At 34.3% G+C, this 19054-nt stretch overlaps 3 protein-coding genes and 1 pseudogene across 4 annotated transcripts; 3 read left to right on the forward strand and 1 right to left on the reverse strand.

Annotated features, from left to right (window-relative positions):
- Positions 1-1584: 1584 nt before the first annotated feature.
- LOC143552545 (protein DEEPER ROOTING 1 pseudogene) lies at positions 1585-2715 on the forward strand (annotated as a pseudogene). The gene is made up of 3 exons (XR_013138675.1): positions 1585-2091; positions 2171-2333; positions 2696-2715. The product of XR_013138675.1 is annotated as a protein DEEPER ROOTING 1 pseudogene (transcript).
- A 3673-nt stretch (positions 2716-6388) lies between these two features.
- Positions 6389-8794, forward strand: LOC143553958 (sm-like protein LSM1B). The gene is made up of 5 exons (XM_077043842.1): positions 6389-6685; positions 6807-6875; positions 6969-7084; positions 7171-7233; positions 8382-8794. Exons 1-5 carry the CDS (start codon positions 6625-6627, stop codon positions 8457-8459), a joined length of 387 nt encoding a protein of 128 aa, XP_076899957.1. The 5' UTR covers positions 6389-6624; the 3' UTR covers positions 8460-8794.
- A 1049-nt stretch (positions 8795-9843) lies between these two features.
- Positions 9844-13910, forward strand: LOC143555507 (uncharacterized). The gene is made up of 5 exons (XM_077045041.1): positions 9844-10127; positions 11104-12022; positions 12980-13075; positions 13262-13398; positions 13533-13910. The coding sequence occupies exons 1-5, from the start codon at positions 9919-9921 to the stop codon at positions 13687-13689; spliced, it is 1518 nt and encodes a 505-aa protein (XP_076901156.1). The 5' UTR covers positions 9844-9918; the 3' UTR covers positions 13690-13910.
- Positions 13911-16386: 2476 nt separating this feature from the next.
- Positions 16387-18089, reverse strand: LOC143555515 (exocyst complex component EXO70A1-like). The gene has a single exon (XM_077045050.1). The coding sequence runs from the start codon at positions 18087-18089 to the stop codon at positions 16461-16463; it is 1629 nt and encodes a 542-aa protein (XP_076901165.1). The 3' UTR covers positions 16387-16460.
- Between the last annotated feature and the right edge of the window lie 965 nt (positions 18090-19054).

Genomic DNA, 19054 nt, shown 5'->3' on the forward strand with positions numbered 1-19054 from the left:
AGATTCATTATTGACCAATGTAAAATCAAGAAATCATAGCACATAAACCCATAGTGATTTGGAGCATCAAGATGGATCCAACGGAGTAAAATCTTGACACGTATACACCTTCAACACACAGCAGTCGACATTGTTTGGCATGTGTATTGTTACGAGGAAACATGGATAGATTATTATAATCTCATAATGTCTTTACGCATGAGATCAAATATTCAAATCCCTCTTTTATTTTTAATTCAGTTTTATTAACTATAAATAAATGGGAAGGTTGGATGCAGACTAGATTTATTGAAGTCACTTGGGGACTTGAAGCCTATCGAAAATTTTATTTTATTATTATCAACAAAAGCAAAACTCTTATTGGCCTCTTCAAAGCTGGCCACATTTCCTTTGGTCTCTCACCCATTCACCACCATCGTCACCGCCGTTTCTAGTTGCATATATAATAACCACCATCATGAAGGTGAGACATGGCGGTTTATGTAGGTCGTGTTTGCATTTTCATGGTTTGCATGTTTTGCTTATATGACTGGATTTACGTTTTATTGCAGCTTCTTAGTTGGATGCAAAATAAGTTTAATGGTGGACAAGGAAAGAACAAAAATGTTGCTTCTTCTGCTCGTAAGTAATCTTTGTTTTTTGGTTAACTTTTGTCGTTTTCGTTTAATGTTAAACGAGTTATGGACTTATGATCGTCTTAGCTATTGGTTTATCTGAATGACTATTTAAAAATTCAAAATCTATGTTATTTCATGTTTTAGGCTGTTTTAGTATATAATGTAAGATTAATTTGCATGCATGTACAAGAAAGAAATTTTATCCATCATAAACCATAAATTTGAGTATATGGTTATCATCAAATGGTACTATAACTTGATGAAAAGGGTCTTGTTTTTAATACATGGGTATGTCAACGATCTATTGACATGTTGTGTATGTGGCCTAAAAGGCTAAAATACGAAGACAGAGTTATTTATTTTGATTTTTCAAGAATATAGAAATTAGGATCTTAATTTCAAATTGATGGAACAAGTATGGATCTTGAAAACCCTTCCATTAAGATATAAAGAAAAATGCAATCCTGAATTTTCCTTCAACTTAAAATCAGAATCATGTTTGTTTATGTTACATGTGGGATATGATTATGCATCTTATTGGTTTACTTGAAGTACTATTATTTTAAAGAAAGATTGTATGTTATTTTATGTCTTTGTGTCGCTTCTGGTATACAATACAATAATTTGCATCATTGCATGCACATACACGTACCATGTTGTTTTTAAATTTATGTTTGTCAGAAATTGGTATTATTAAACTTTGGATCAAAGGCTTGTTCACTTGTTCTTGAATTCATTATGATATCATATCAACTTTTACGTTATTGTTGTTATAACTTTTAATAAAAGAGTTTAATTACTCAAAAATTCAAAGACACGTTTCTTGGTTTGATTTTGTAAGATTATTGAATTTTATAGCTTTCAAATATAATATACAAGTATAGATCTTGTAAATCCGTAAAGGATTCACGAAAAAGGACTTCTTGCATTGTTGTCATTCAACTTGAAATAACATCCATGTTTATATATGCATGTTATAGATCACACCAAACAAGAACCTCGAAACGACGAGTTTAGTGATTGGCCACACGGGTTGCTAACAATAGGAACGTTTGGCAACAATGATTTACCAATCGAAAACGAAGAAATTCAAGAAACTAGAGTAACAGATCTCTCTGAATTCACATCTGAAGAGATCGAAAAACTACAAAAAGAGCTGACAAATCTCTTGTCAAAAAAACAAGAAATTCCTGCTGATCTCCCATTGGATAGATTCCTTAACTGCCCATCAAGCCTAGAAGTTGACCGTAGACTTTCAGTCAAAGTCAACACGGAAGTCAATGATAAAGAAGATATCGACCGAACTGTTAAAGCCATTCTTGGTAGATGCAAGGACATTTGCATAGACAACAATAAGAAAGCAATTGGAAAGAAATCGATTTCTCTTCTTTTTAAGAAATTTTTCGTATGTGGCGATGGACTTCCAACAATTCCTAGTTTTCGTGATCCACTTCCGGAATCAAGAATGGAAAAGGTGATCGATAAAATCTTTTTTTTTTTTTTGCTTATTAGTTTGGTTTCTTGATTTCTGATTACGATTGTGATAAATGTAGCTTTTAAGGGCTATGCTTAAGAACAAGATTAACCCGCAAAATTCTCAAGCATCATCAGCAAGAAAGCTAATTGAGGATAGAAGACTACATCACAAGAAAGGGAAAGTTGTAGATGATGAAAATGAAATGGACGGGTCAAAATGGGTCAAAACCGATTCCGAATGTGAGTCTTTTTACGTTTAGAAAATATATTTTTGTTTGGACTTACAAAAGTCACTAGTACGTACTTTATATTTACATAATTGATTTTGTAAGTTAACACACTCGACAAATAAAAACAGACTTCTTGTTATAACAACATATGTCGGTATGATTAAAAGCCTAAAATTATAAATTTTCAACGAATAAGTGGTTTTACATGATTATGTCCTTAAAGTTTAGGTAAGTGACATTTTGTTTGTGTTTTTAGAAGTTTATGGACTTCACCTTGAATACAAGTCCAGAAACCTCTGTGTGAATATAACAAAAGCCCACGTAATTCTTTATGAAAAAATTGTATCGATGATTTTCCCCGTAAACTTGCAGATATCGTTCTAGAGATATGAAATCAAGTTGATCATGTTACTATACCTTGTAGAGATTTCTCGACAACCCTGATGACAAAAATTGTATCATTTTCTTGATGATGTTTGAGGTTTTAAGGTTGAAAAATGCCTTGTTTTTTTTTTCTCAACTTCATTGACAAGAAGGATGGATGACCAAAAGTTGAGATCACTTAAAGCAAAGGCTAGCTTCTTTGTTTGTTTGTTTTTTCATGCGTTTATCCATATTCATGGGTATGAATGCATGTTTTGTTGTACTATATATGAGTAAAACTCACCCATTCATGTTTGTTTTGTTTTTTGGTATTGAACTTCTGCTTTTCATTCTTTTTTATCGTACCCCTATCATACTAAGTAGTTGTTATGTAGGAGAAAATACCTAAACTAAAGTTTTGACAATTAAGTTGTTTATAGAGTTTATTTGTATAAGTTATATCTCATCTCATTTAATTAGGACGTAAATTGAACATCTTTGGGGTTAATAAATGTAAGTCATGCAACCCTAAACGTGTATTCCATCCCCTTTTACCTCTCACGTATAATGACATGCTCGTATATGATGCATACCTTTATACAATAAAAGTATATTTTTTAAAGGGCAACTTTAATAAAACTAAAACATGGACATCTAGCAAGGAGCAAGAGCCTTAAATGTACAAAGAAAAGAAAGTGTAAAGAAATACAAAACCAACTGCCAAACCAAATTACAAAGGAATATCAGGAGCTCCAACCCCAGTTCCATACCAACCCACCATTTCTCTAAGCCAGTCTCTCACGGACAAGTATCTTTTTTTCTCTTTTTCTTTTTAAATTTATTTCTAAGTTCTAATGCGAAGAAGAATGGAGCATATCTTTCAAAGATGTTTTACATGCCCATTTATCTAACCAGGACATTGTTTTATCACATTTCCCAAATAGAACCTTTAAACGCTCTCTAAAATTCATATAAAAGTTCGACTTTAAGTGTTTCAACATGTTGATCGATTTTCAGGTTCCCCCAACGATTTCTTTGTTGATACCCAACTCCATTGCCTAACAACATTATGTAAGGCCAAAATTGTTTTAACACATAAAGAGGCTTTATCATTCCTATATATTGACCACCATTTTGCTAATAGAGTGGTATTTACAACTTTAAGGCTACCAACACCAAGGTATTGTTTGTTTTTGAAGAGGTTTAACGTCTGTAGTCTGCGGACCACATCTGCAGACATCTATAGCAGAAGAGGTGGACCAAAGGTCTGCAGTCTGTAACAAGAAGATTGTTTGTTTTTTAACATCTACACAGTATTAACATAAACTGAAATTTAAATAAACTGTCAGATCCTAATTTCACGAACATATAACAACAAGATCCATAACTCACATCAACAATCTAATAAGAACAAGTCGTTCATAACTCAAATCATAAATCAAATCCTAATAAGAACAATTAAAAAAAAGATATTGCAATAAAAAAATAAAGGAAAACAAGAAACAAAATAAATAAAAAAATTAAAGAAATCTTTGCTGTTTCATTTTTTGTTGCCGCTACTTCTCCATTTATTAAGCTTAAAATGGAGCTCCAAAAATTCAATTTGGAAGACAGGGTTATTAGAGTTTCAATTAACTTGGTCACAAATACTGATTCCTCAAATACCATTGGTGGTTGGCTAGTATTAAGAAATTGTGATTCTGTAGGAGAAAAAAAATTGCAGCCTTACAGATGGTGGTTCGAAGGTGGCGGCTGGCAGGTTCCGGCTGTGCGAAGGTGAGTAGTGGTGGTGCGGCTAGCGGTGGTGTGGTTGTGAGAGTGTTGCGAGGGGTGGTGGTGCGACTGGTGGCGTATAAGGGTGGTGTGACTGGTGGCGACTAGGAGATGGTGGTGGAGGTGTGAGATGGTGGCGGTGATGCGAAGGTGGTGGTGGTGCGGCTGGTGGACAGGGAGGAATGTGGGTTTGGGGGCTAGGGTTTGAGAATGGAGAAGAATGATAAAGGATACTGGTGTTTTGTGTCATGATAGAAATAAATTGGGTTAGAAGATGTGAGAAGTAACAATACCAATACTTCTGGGAGAATAGGGCGCGCAGACGTTTTTTAATGAAACGTCTTCGGAAAAACAAACACACTGCAGAGCCCAACGTCTGCGCGCCCTCTTCTCAGTACAGACAAAAGAGGTGGAGAAGTGCTTTTGAGTAAAAACAAAAAGCACCCAAGTGTACCATGTTCTGTAGCACGAACTATCTCTCTCCATGACACACTAATTTATTTGATCTTTTTCATTATTACTGCCAAATAAACCTCCCTTTACTTTCTAACAATTTCCTGACTTTGCACGGAGCCAGGTAGAGTGAGAAATAACACGCCAAGCTTCCCAAAACTGATTTGACCAAGGTTAATCTACCTCCAAACAATAACGTGTTAGCTTTCCACTTGAAGAGTTTTGCATTGAATTTATCAAGAATAGACTGCCAGTTCCTTTATGCATTCGTACAATAGGTAGCCCAATGTATAAGAGCAGAAATCTACTAGGATTACAACCACCTCATTCATCTCTAGCTTGACCGCATAAAGGATGCTTTTGTGTAGAGAAAATGATACTCTGGATACGTATGTCACATACCCAAATGCATATATTGAACTATTGAAGATAACAGATTGTCAGTTTTATCATACCCCATATGTTAAAGGGCTAAATAGAGGCTATGAATTTTTTAGTATGGTTCAGCGTGTCGTACACAGAATATCTTTGAAACCTAGGTCCCAAAGCTTCGTTTTTGATAAGATTGACTTTGCTATTCAAAGGGGGTTGCGGCGCAGCTTGTTGTCATTTGCCTGCAACTTTATTGTAATCGTTTTGTAGTAATATGTTGATTAATTTTTTTATTTTTTAATAAAATAAAGCTAAACAAAAAAAAGGATTTCGTAGATACGACTTTGAGATGGGTCATGCTATGCATACAATAAGGCTATACGACTCGTATAGGGCCTATATAAGTCGTATAGCCCTAACTTATTGACTTGCGTATGAATGCGTCAGTGTGACAGCTTTTTGCAGTCTATACGAGCCGTATAGACCCTATACGAGCCGTATAGATTTTCCAGCTCGTATAGCCTACGTAACTCGTCTGACCTATACGACCCGTATAGGGTCTATACGACTCGTATATACAGCATGTCAGCATGTACTTTGACCAGAGATTTTTAATTACTTTTCTGGTCTATACGACTCGTATAGGTGGTATACGACCCGTATAGACCAGGTATCGGATTTTCTTTCTCAAACCATGTAAGATTTGTGTGTTGCTTTGTAAGATAATACCAACATCTACACCAACAAATGAAACTAAAAATTCGTTACCCCGAAACGCTCATATTATACGTAGGTTGTTATGTATATTTTTATTTTGTAACCAACTCGGGTGTTATTTTAAATATTTTGTAATTTTAAAATTGAAAAAAAAAACTATACGAGTCAAATAGACCATATACGAGTCATATAGCCCTATACGAGCCGTATAGGGGCTATACGATACAAAAGAATAAACCCTGACACTTTTGGTTGAAAAAGACTTGACTGTGCACCTATACGAGCCGTATAGAGTCTATACAACTCATAAAGACTACCCTTATATGTAAATAACCAACATGGTGTATGCATAAAAGCATTTAATATATATCAGTCCGGAAGGTACGAAACGACGTCAAACCCCCTTCCTTCCAGATTTGGGGATAAATAAATAATTAGGGTTTATAGACGTAAAATTAACAACAAGAATAATAACCACCACCACCACCACCACCACCACCACTCTTTCTTACTGTTTTTTTAGATCAAGGAGTGTGTTGAATTCAGATCTGGGGTTATTTATTTTCTCTTCTAGGCTTTGTTCAATCGGTGTAGAAAATTAACAACAATTAAGGTTGAATGCAATGTCGTGGGCCGGTCCTGAAGATATCTATCTCTCCACTTCTCTTGCTAGCTATCTTGATCGTAAGTTATTATTATCATTTTATTATGCATCAATCTGTATCTGGGTTTTGAATCTGATATTATATATACTCTGTTTTAAATAATAGAATATAGCATTGTCTAAATATGAATTGATGTACAGGGAAGCTTCTTGTATTGCTAAGGGATGGTAGGAAGCTGTTGGGGATACTTCGCTCGTTTGATCAATTCGGTACTGGAATTTTTCACCTCTTATTGAACTTGTATTATTGTAAAAATATTTTGGCGATTATATTATTGAGAAAGAGTGTGTGATCACATGCAGCCAATGCTGTTCTTGAAGGGGCGTGTGAACGAGTTATTGTTGGTGATCTTTATTGTGACATCTCACTTGGTCTTTATGTAATTCGTGGCGAGAATGTTGTGTTGATAGGAGAGCTGGTATGTCCTCTGTTTCAAAATTACGTTTCGTTGATAAAGTTTTGTTCTTTTTGGTCGTGTGTTGATAAATTGTTATGTGAATTAAGGATCTAGAGATGGAGGAACTTCCCCCTCATATGACTCGTGTTTCTGAAGCTGAGATAAAAAAGGTGAGCTTTATGTGTTGATTACACCACTATATTACTTATTTGATCCTTTTGTCATTGTATGTATGAAAAACTTTCTATGGCAAGCAAATGGTGACATGGCACCCTGCCACATCTTCATACTAAGTCAAAAATTGAAAGTATATTAAACTCAATGGAAAAAAAAGAACCATTTTTATCTTAGATGCAATGACAAAAAGGCAAAATCAAGTTACATACTTACAATTTTGTGTGATTATTCCGTTTCAAATGAAAAGATTTGGCTTGTTTTTGTGGACTGTACTCTGAAAAATTGTTATTATTGAAACATACTTACATCTTACCGATAAACAGGTAGCAAACCACTGTTAGGTGATTTTATGTGTAATAACTTTCAAGTTTTGTATCTGTGTGGTAGATAGCTGTCTGTTTTTAAGGATTCTTTTTTTAGAAAATGTCCTTAGCTATTATTTGGTAAAAAAGTAGTTATATTTTATGATTTTATCTTCAAGATATGTAGATATAGTTAAACATGCAAGCTGTTCATAGCTGCTACCCTACTTAAGTATAAAGAAGATTAAGTTAAGTGGATTTTTTAGTGTCACAAAATTTTATTTTTACAGAGTTCTAATAGCAAGGGCAAACTGCACGAAATAGAAACAGAATAGAAACGAGCCTTACATTTTTTTTTAATTTTCAACCAACTTTATGTCGGGCACAAAATAGGATCCGTATCACCGATTGTTAGCACCAGGATCTGTTTTAACTGATTTTACCCGTACATTATTGATGTGGCACTAGTTGATGTCACACTGACTGCCACATATGCAAAAAAATAGTAATTACCTTTGGAAAAAGAATTAAATAATAAATTGTTTATAAGTTTGAAAAAAATGATATTCTAGAAAAACAACTCGTATAAAACTAAATATTAAATATCATATCAAATGCCATGCGATGTATGTGTTTACACTAAAATGATTATTGATAAACCAAATGTCCCGTCAGCTTTGTTAACAAAATTAACAGAAAAAAGTGGCAAGTTAACAGTTTTGACAAAATCAATGAACTGTCTTTAAGTTTGTTTTTGTTTTGTGCCTAATTAAATTTGGTTATGAATACTCCAGTTTGCTCAAATGATAACTGATGATTGTTTGCATATTTTGTTGCAGGCGCAGAAAGTAGAGAGGGAGGCTACAGATCTCAAGGGTACAATGAGAAAGAGGATGGAGTTTCTTGATATGGACTAACTTATTCTGTTTTCTTTTTCTATCATTCATGCGTGTCATCCGCAAATATTAACGTGGGCGATTCATGCTGACTGTTCTGTTTTACCCTTTTCATTTGTACTTTCAGTTGCATAGTTTCAGTATAACCTTTTCAAATTATTAAGTTGTAAAGGTGATTGCTTTTGGTTGGAATAATGTTTTAGGTTTGGTTTTTAATGTGTACATTGCTTTTGCCTTTGTATTTCATCATTTTACAGTTCTAGAAGTTTTTCTTTACGATTGGCATTGTTTATTAACCGACAAAATACCAGTGCCTGCGATCATTTTATCTGTTATTTTCTACAGACTATACAGGAGGGTTCAATACATATTTGCAAAATTGAAGGTAGTGTAAAAAGTTAGGGCCTAGGGGTAACTGTAGGCTTTGGAAGTGGTTAAAATCAACCTTGAATGTGTTTCTTTAATCTTTCTGTGTGGTTTTCAATTGGTCTCATTGTTAATTGTTTACATGAGGCGTGGATCATAGCTAAAGGCGATTGGCGGACTTAAGTTGGTGAAACGGGGTGTGACTGGTCACACCACATGATTTTGTATATATACAATTTAATCATGAACAACCACAAGAAATTTTGATCCTGACCTCCAACGATTACAATCATATTGGAATGTTTTATTGATGTTAACTTGGAACTTATTAGATGATTTGAGTTCATATTTCATATATGTAAATTTAGGAAATATGAATGTGATGAATGATTTCTTAAGATTAAGTTGTACCCTAGATAAATATTGGTTTTTATCTTTTTATCACATGACTCTATCCAACCTAAAAAGATTTAATATTATCACTGATAGAAAACTGGCTCAAGTAAACTTTTGATTTCTATAAGAATTTTCCAGATCCACCGTTGCTAACGACATTGAGTTAGGATTTGAATTTTTAGAACTTTGTTTAATGTTATACATATGTTCCTAACCATCGTTATATAATCGCGGGGACTTCTAAAGTTCTATTTGGCCATTGTCGCTTACATTTAAGTAAGTTGCTTTACTGAAAAGCAAAAGTATTTATTTAAAAAATAATAGAGGAATAACCGAATAAACAAGGTTTGTATTATGGGTTTTCTAGGTACACCATATTTTTTTACTAAAATGCCCATCAATACACCCCACCCCGTATACGAGGCGCATAGGCCTCCATATAGCCTCCATAGGACGTATAGGAGGGTGTGGGGTATTATGCAAATTAAATTGATTTTATGACAATGTTTGACGACTTGCATCCAAGTAGTCGGTGCATCATTTTTGGTAACCACATAACTACATAAGTCAACCTCAACTTAACCATGGTTAGTTAGAATTCATTCATTCATTCTTCAAGTCACGCGTTCAGCTCAAGATCTAACACTCTCACTTCCTCTACACAGATCTAACTGTCTGTAGATCCGAATTCCATAACATAAAACCAGAAGCAGCAGCAATGCCGTTCCTGGATTCCTTGACGGCAATATCGTTATTGCTCTTTGTTAGGGTTTTATGCGTTGAAGCTTCAGTTCATGATTACTCCGGAGTCAAGTTCGCCAGGAAGGGAAATGCGTATGTAGTCCATGGAGGAAGTGAAGGAATATATTACTCGCATCCTAATCTCAATCATTCTGAAGCATCTTCTAACGGCGATGCCTATATTCGGTCCGTATATTCTGTTATGATTTAACCGTATTTTGCAATTACTTGTAATTTGTTGTGGATCGTCCACTAATTATAAGCGTTTTGCTTGAAATGAGCTTAAACTAAACCTACCAGAAATAACAGCAGTTCAGATCCATAGCTTACTGCTTAACATTTGAATGTTTTCGTTCGAATTAGTGTATGCTAGTTAATTAGACGATTGATTTGCGGTAAGAGTTGATGCTTGTAGTTAGATGTAAGTATTTGAAATTAAGAGTATGAATTATTCACTAATAATAAGTGTTTTGATTTAAATGAGCTGGACTATAAGTAAACCTAGCAGCAATAGCATGTTGGCAGCTCAGATCCGTAGCTTACTGCTTAACATTCTATGTTTTCATTCGAATTAGTGTATGCTACTTAAGAATGATGCACGAGTTCTTAGTTCTTGTGAATCTTATTGTGATTTGTAGTTACTTTCAACGAAAGCAAAGTATGTGAATGCCAAATTGCTGATTGTTTTACTTAATTTGCCTCTTTAGAAGCTCGGTTTATAGTTCAGAAAGAATGGTTTAATTGCTTGAAATTACCTTAAACTAACCTAGTAGAAATAGCATGTAGGCAGCTCAGATCGATAGCTTATTGCTTAATATTTTATTTTTTCGTTCGAATTAGCATGTGTTAATTAAGATTGATGCACGTTTTACCTGACTTCTTAGTTCCTCTGACACTGATTTGTGTACTTAATTTTCAATAAAGCAAAAAATATATGTCAATGGCTCAATGCCAAATTTTATACTTAATTTGCCTCTTTAGAAGCTGGGTTTATTGTTCAGAAATGAATGTTTTAACATTCTGCATTATTCATTTAAATTTCCTGAGCAGAGGAAACGTGATGAACCATTGATTTACTGCACAGTTTTAGGTGCAGATGTGATAAATAAGAACTGCAGATCTGAGTCGTCTGACACGAGTTTCTTTTTATATTTGTATCTAGGTTTGAAAAGATCGTATTTAGAAGGCCACAAGAGGCTTCCAATTTCAGCACAGGGATGATTTATGCCATTCTTTTTGAGGTGGATGACAGAGAGACTATAGGTGGGTCGGCCTATGGAGGCCAGAGAGCCATCTGCTGCACTGCTGATCTGGCAAAACTGGGTGCATGTAAAGAGGGTGAAGTTATTCACCGTCTCTCAACAACAAATCCCGGGTGGCCTGAAGTTTTTGGTGCGACATTTGATGTAGATGATGAAACTTCCACTCTGGAACCAAGATCTGTACAGATTACAAGAACAGGGATGTATAACTTGTACTTCATGCATTGTGAACCACGGCTCGCTGATCTGGTTGTAGAAGGAAAAACCATATGGAAAAATCCAAGCGGTTATCTCCCTGGTAGAATGGCACCACTTTTAAACTTCTATGGGTTCATGTCACTTGCATTTTTGGTTCTTGGAATCTTTTGGTTCTCTCAGTATGCAAGATTCTGGAAAGAGGTTTTGCATTTGCAGAATTGTATAACTTTAGTTATAACATTGGGTATGTTGGAGATGGCATTATGGTATTTTGATTATGCAGAGTTTAATGAAAGTGGGGTGCGACCAACGGGAATCACCATATGGGCGGTAACTTTTGGCACTATAAAGCGCACTGTTTCACGCTTAATCATCTTAACTGTTTCCATGGGATATGGTGTTGTAAGACCAACTTTGGGTGGTCTTACTTCAAAAGTTGTTATGCTTGGCGGGACTTTTTTTGTTGCTTCTGAAGTGCTTGAGTTGGTAGAACATGTTGGTGCTGTTAGTGATCTTTCAGGAAAGGCGATGTTATTTTTATCTCTACCTGTGGCAGTCTTGGATGCATTTTTTGTTTTATGGATATTTACCTCACTTTCTTCCACTCTAAATAAGCTCCAGGTACTTTCTCTTTGTTAATGCAATTTTTTGTGTACCTTATATGTGTGTATGCATGAAAAGTTGCACCAAATTTGGTGTTAAAAGTGCATTCTTTTACATCAAATTTCGTTTCACTTTAATGTATACACCAACCTTTTATAAAGATTGTTAACTTATATATACATTGTAGGTTATGTTAGTTTAAATGTTTTAAATATGATATTAGGTACATATGATTTAAACTAAATTAATATATTTTTATCTATAAGTTCTAATCAACTCTTTTTGTATAATAAAGTTAGTTATATATAAATCTGAAGTAATCATATTTATCATGTATGCATCTTTAATTTTATCTCTTTCTTGAATATTTGAAGTTATTTAGTTATAAAACTTACCAATAGAACTATATCCACTTTAAAAAGTAAATGTTACATGCATAGTGGATTTGTTTCAATGATCTCAATGACATTGTTTTAATTATATATTTCGTATGTTTTTATTTATATTCTCTATGTTGAACTGTTAACAGATACATAAATTAACTAATATATGATAAAAGGTATAAGGTAAGAAAACAATATTTAAAAGGGTTAAGAATGTAAGTTATCAAAAGTTGGCGTTATACTTTTACACCAAATTTGGTATTTGGTGCTTACTTGGGATGGTATCTCTCATTTGTATTCAAAATGACGTTTTCTTATTTGCATATTTCAAATATATCTTCTTAATGAAGAATATATTTGAAATATGCAGTCTTGAGACGGGAAAAGGTTGAAGTTTCCATTTCACAGAATCATCCTGTGTAAAACAAATGGATGAAACTGTATCAAAGGTTTTTAAATAAGCCCATATGATTTATGCTATTAAGTGTCTTTAATAATTTCCACCTTCCACTTTCTGCAATACTATTTACTGTCATATGTGATAACTATTGACATTGGTATCCTAACTTGAATGGGTTATATGATATGACAGGCTAAAAGAATGATGGCCAAATTAGATATATACAGGAAATTCACAAATGCTTTGGCTGTAGCTGTTATTGTATCTGTAGGCTGGATATGCTACGAGGTAAGATTTGTTACTGTACACAATAACGTGATATAACATGTTTTTTGCCATGCATAATCACATTGTGAATGCTGAGAAATGTGAACTCTTATCAACAAAACCCCTAATATTAACCTTAATAAATTGCTGATTGTTTTATTAGGACAAACTGCATGAATAAATTGTCTTGTCTTTTATTTTTTGCAGCTTTATTTCAAGTCAACTGATATATACAATGAGCAATGGCAAAATGCTTGGATTATACCTGCTTTCTGGCATGTTCTGTCTTTCTCTCTTCTCTGTGTCATATGTGCTCTTTGGGCCCCATCTCAGAACTCAATGCGGTAAAGTACATGAATTTACTGATTGCGGTTTCTTTTTACTATTCTAGATTTGGATTGTGTTTTATTTCAAACATGGAAGCCACTCGTCTTAGGGGTATTTTTGTGATTTTACAACTTTTATTTTGGTGGGACAGATATGCATATTCTGATGATGGAAGTGAAGAGTTTGACAAGGATGATACATTGACTCTCATAAAACCGTCTCCTGTTTCTGTTGCTCTTACTACAAAAGATTTAGCAGAATTGAGATCTGACGATGATGTTGATTTGGAAGAAGATAAAACAGAGTAATTTATCCGTCTCTCTTTTGTATGCTTATCAACTTTAAATTTCTTTTGTTATAATTTTATAGAATTTAGACTACGTTATTAGATATGTATATTTACAAAGATTTTAAACAATCTGAAATCAGAAGTTGAGGTCTCTTGTGTACCAAAATGTTACCAACTTTTATGTTTTTGTCGATATTTGATAGCTATAAACTGGTAAAAAGGTAATGATTTTCCCTGGTAATGGAATAAAAGTTTGTTAGCCTGTATAATATGGTCAACACATTCTTTTGAAGAATACTAACACAACTCGAACATGATTTCGTTGACATTTTTAGACTTCTTGGATATTTGACTGGTTTACTTTTCTTCTTCATAATGAAGCATGCGCATCTAAAAGATGTGTATTGTCAACATAAACTGTAGTAATTATCAAAATATTAGATTTACATTAGCAATAAAGGACCTGCAACATTAATGCTTGTGTATATCTTAGTTTTAATTTTAAATAGAATTTGTTATTTTATTTTATTTTATTTTTAGAAGGCCAAATATTATAAATCAAGGAAAAAAAGTGACAACTTGCAAGTCACAAGGAGGCTGAATGTACATATAGCTTATTAGGTTAATGATATTTGTGAAAGTGATGATGTGGCACTTGTGTGGTTTAGTTTTGGTTATGCAACTTCGCATTCTAACGATATATGTTTACATAAGATGAAGTATAAGAAATGAAACACCTTAAACGAATTTTAACTATATAGAAAACAACAGTTTAAAAGTTTGATTGCATATATTGCATTTGCTTAGCCGAGTTGATTATGACAATTGTAGTTTAGGCGAACTACAAGATACCCAAGTCTGAGAATGATAAGAATGAGCTCGATTTAGCTTTCACGTCAGTTAAGAGATTTTAAAATTAAACCTTTTGGATAATACATGTTATTAACAAAGACAATATGATTTAGTATTATTCTAAAACATAATATATGTTAGTGCATTTAATCTTTTTGTAGATCACGATTAAGAAAAGCAGGTTAAGAACTTTCATAACCTGAATGGTTTACAAACTCAAAACATGTATCATGATTCCACAAACAAACAATACGTACATGGAATCCAATAAATAAAGTTACTTTCTAGAAGATAAAATATGTTTATCTGACTGCTTTTCTTTCACAATTTGTTGAGACAAATCTATGAAAAGTCTAAGATAGATTTTTCCAAATGTTCCCCACCAAGAATTAATTATGCAAATAATAGGAATAAAGCTAAGGAAGATGCAAGGGCCATGGCACAGGTCAAAGTCAAATCAAGACAATGGTCAAACACCCAATTTGGACCAACTAGCCTTGCTGTTTATGATTAAGAATTAGTTGAAAGTTATGTTGTACCATTGTACCCCTTTGACAACAACACAAATATGAGGACTATGTGCAACCATTCATGATTCATCCTTTTGTGTTCCATGACAATGCGACATGAATCAACATTTTATTGTGGATATATACATAGGATTTAGGTTATTACACTTAAAAAGTAATTCCTTTGTTCTTCTTACCTTTTTATCATTGTACGTTAAAAAAACCGCTTCTTCTATCATTGTCTGCAAATAACTTTCTGTAAGAGCATTCACATCAGGTCCTTTAAAAACTTTGTGAGAGAAATCTCTAAAAATTTTTAGAGAACGGTAAGTGGTTGTGAGTAGAGGAGAGAGAAAATTTAAAAGGATGGGTAAATTTGGAGAACCACTGTTCATCATTTATTTATTTTTTTAATATATTTGAAGGTGGTTGTAAGTGGAGGAGAAAAAAAAGATAATGATAAAGATGTAAAAAATTATTATTTATTTATATATAAGAGAGAAAATATAGTGTTTTTTAGTGTAATTATAGAGATAATGATGAAGAATGTGATCTGAATGACGACATGGCTTTTTATCGGTCTATAAAAACAACACCATCAAAAATGATGACATGACACACCCCATAACATGATGTGACACAACATTTATATACCTCCACAAGTGGCTCATTCATCCACTCATCCATCCTGGTGTATCATGTCCCATTGCATAATAAGAAAAGCAACTAGATTTTTCGTCAACATGATGCGACACAAAATGGGAAAGAGGGATGAGTATGTAAAGCCGAAACATGTTAAGATGAGAAAAATGCCCACAAAAAGTACACTTGACGGTTCATCAACATGCCATGTGCTAAGTTTGTGGTCATTAAGTCGTGTTTATATATTATCAGCTAATTATTGAGATAAACTTATACTGAACCTGACCAGGGGGCTATCACCTGCAAACAGTCCTAATTATCTGCTATATGAGATTTGTTGACATACAAACTTCTTATGATAAATGCAATCCATTTTCTGAAATAAAAACCTTGCCACGAACCGAATTAGAAATAAGAAAAAAAAATATACAAACTTTATCAATCTTGATTAATCCTGGAATCAAAATGATCATAAATTTGAAAGTAGCACAAGTTTAATCTCCTAAATCAAATACAGATGACAAGTTTTAAAAAGGTAATTTGTGATCAATAGATCATTGTGTAACAACTTTTCCTTGCAAATGAATTAAACACAAATCTTAATACAGTGGGAAAAAAAACATAAAAAGAACATGCTAACAGAGTAGATTTTTAAGAGAAATCTTTAGACAATGATTAGAGCTTGAGAATAATGACTGGAACTAAATAACTAATCAATGAGACATCCCAATCCCACCAAAAAATTAAAGAATAATGCCCTACATTATTATTATTATTATTCCAATTTTCACTGTGATCTTCTTCTTGAATGCTGACTAACTGCATTCCCTTCAAAGAAATCCAAAACCGCAGTCTCAAGATCTTCAACCGAGTACTTAATATAATTTTCAGGATGCCGCCCGTGTTCAATATGAGTCCTAAACCTTCCAAGAAACGATCGGTAAGCAGGGATCAACCTCTCAGATATCGAAATTTGCAACTCCTCACGAAGCTGTGTATCGGGTACCAACCATAACGCTTGCATTCTATGCACTTGATCAAACATCGCATTAAACGACTTAAACCTCTCTCTTAACGCACTCTTGGAAACTCCAGCCGAAAAGCTTCCCATATTGTGTAATCCTTCATCTCTTAAACAGTACAACACACCAACCCATGTCGCACGTTGGTATCGCGTTGCAGCCTGCCTGTACTTCCCCGTAAGCTTCTTCAAATAATTATCACCAATCATTTCTCTTAACTCCGACGATCCTTTCACCTTTTGGACAATGTAATGAATATTATTCATCATAAACACATAAGCTAAAGAATTATCTTTATCTTTATAATTATAATGTTTCGATTTCGCTTCTAGATTAAATTGCAATATAACAATTATCCATATCAGATGAAGCGCTAAAGCCGACCGCCCTTCATGATCCGCGAAATCCATATCCGGAGTGGTTAAACTTAAATCATCCGAGTCTCTCAAACCAGTTACCGGTTTATCCACTATCAACCCACCTAAAGTCTGCTTATAATCCGAAATCAAGCTTATGTAGTTCATAACATACCGCGTTAATGGATGAATCGTTCCTCCAGGAACCGGAACCTTCGAGGGTTCTCTAAGGACCGCGCTTTCGAATTCCGACAACATTCCTCTAGCAGCTTCCGCTAGTCTAGTAACAATCTCCTTCGCCTGAACCCGAATCGACTCGGACGATTTCGAATCAAAAACCGTTTCAATATCAGGTAATAAGTCCAATAGGGCGTCGTGTAAGTCCAGTATTTTAAACAACTTTTCCGGTGACCTTCGGGTGATACTAATCGCTTCGGCGAAATTAAGCAACTGGGTCACCGGAGATTTAACCGTTTCGATGAAACACGTGTCACAGGCGTGCGTATCTAGATCTTGGAATATTAAAGAGCAGAGTGTTTTTTCGGTGGTGAATAAGACCCTGATGCATATTTTGGCGGCGCGAACCCACTTGCTGATTTTGGTGTTTAAGGTTTCCCAGTCTAAACGTTGGATGTCTCCGACGGTGAGGTTGTCGACACCGAGGTTGTTTAAGGTTGTTTCGATGGGTGTCTTCCGTACGGCAGCGTACACGTGAACACAGTCACGGAGGTGTCCGGAGTTGATCATACGGTGGGCGATGGAACGGAGATCGTGTATGGTATCGGACGGTATGAGATCAATCTCATGTTGAAGTTGTTCGGAAGAGTCATCGAAGTCGGAGAATGAAGTGGAAGTGAAATGGGTTGTGTGTGAGATTAAGATGTTTTGGAACTGGTGTTGGAGACTAGACATGGAGAGTTGGATGGTGGTGGAGTCCATGGAGCGTTGGAGGTAATTAGAGTCCATCATCTCCTGACGATTGGTGGAGTCCCAACGGAGGACGATTTGGTGGGAGTTTGGTATCTCTATAGATTTCATGACAGAGAGACAAAGATTCAAAGGAAGGTTGGATTTGTATGTGTTGTATTGTACAGTGGGGATTGTCTTTTACTATTCTTCTATTCCTTCAAAAATCAAAATCAGGGTTCTTACTTTGCCGGGTTATTATTATTATTATTATATTTTTGTAATGGAAATATCTCTTAAGTTTATAAAATATCGTTTAAGTTGATTATTATCTATGTATACTATTTGTTTTTTCAATTTTCTAACATATTTAGTGCTGAAATTTACATACCATAGTTTTTATACGGGTAACTTAAAGTGAATATGGTGTGGTGGACGTTCAAGTGTTCAACTTTTTTTATGTAAACTTATGTATTTATAGCAAGGATAATAATATTTGAAATATAAAATTAGGATTTACGTGAAACACTCGTTTTTTTATATGGGAAAAACCTTGGCCAACGTCATTAAAAACTCGTCCGAAGACAAGACAGTTAGGTGAAATAAAACTCGTTTAGTTCAAAAATACAACTAATAAATGTCACCTACTTGTCTAGTCTTCCATTATCACCCAGTCGGTGTCGTCAAAACTATACGATGGAGGTATATATGAATCGAACCTGAGTCATATATAACACTAAGTCTCTACATTATCACTACCCCACCAGCTCATTTGCCTAATTTATCGAGATAAAGCGGATTGACGTAATAAAATAATCATTGCTTTTAGTTTAATAAATTTATATACAATTGTTACAAGCGATCATTTGTAAATAACTTATGCAATAAAAACAGTTTTTTTTACCAAGATGGGGTACATGAAAAATTTATTTACCAAATAGATTAAATGAAACATATTTACCAAATATGTTTTCTTTTTTTCATTTATTTTGCTATGGCCCCACAATCACCACCTAACTCCTCCCCTACCAGAGTGGTCGCCGGCCATCACCATCAACCGCTCCACCGCGCCGGCGATCTTAATCGTATAAGTTCAC

This window comes from Bidens hawaiensis, unplaced genomic scaffold (assembly GCF_021521415.1).
Source record: "Bidens hawaiensis isolate Kalapana, Puna unplaced genomic scaffold, B.hawaiensis_p1.1 tig00001032_1, whole genome shotgun sequence".
NCBI classification, from domain to species: Eukaryota; Viridiplantae; Streptophyta; class Magnoliopsida; order Asterales; family Asteraceae; genus Bidens; species Bidens hawaiensis.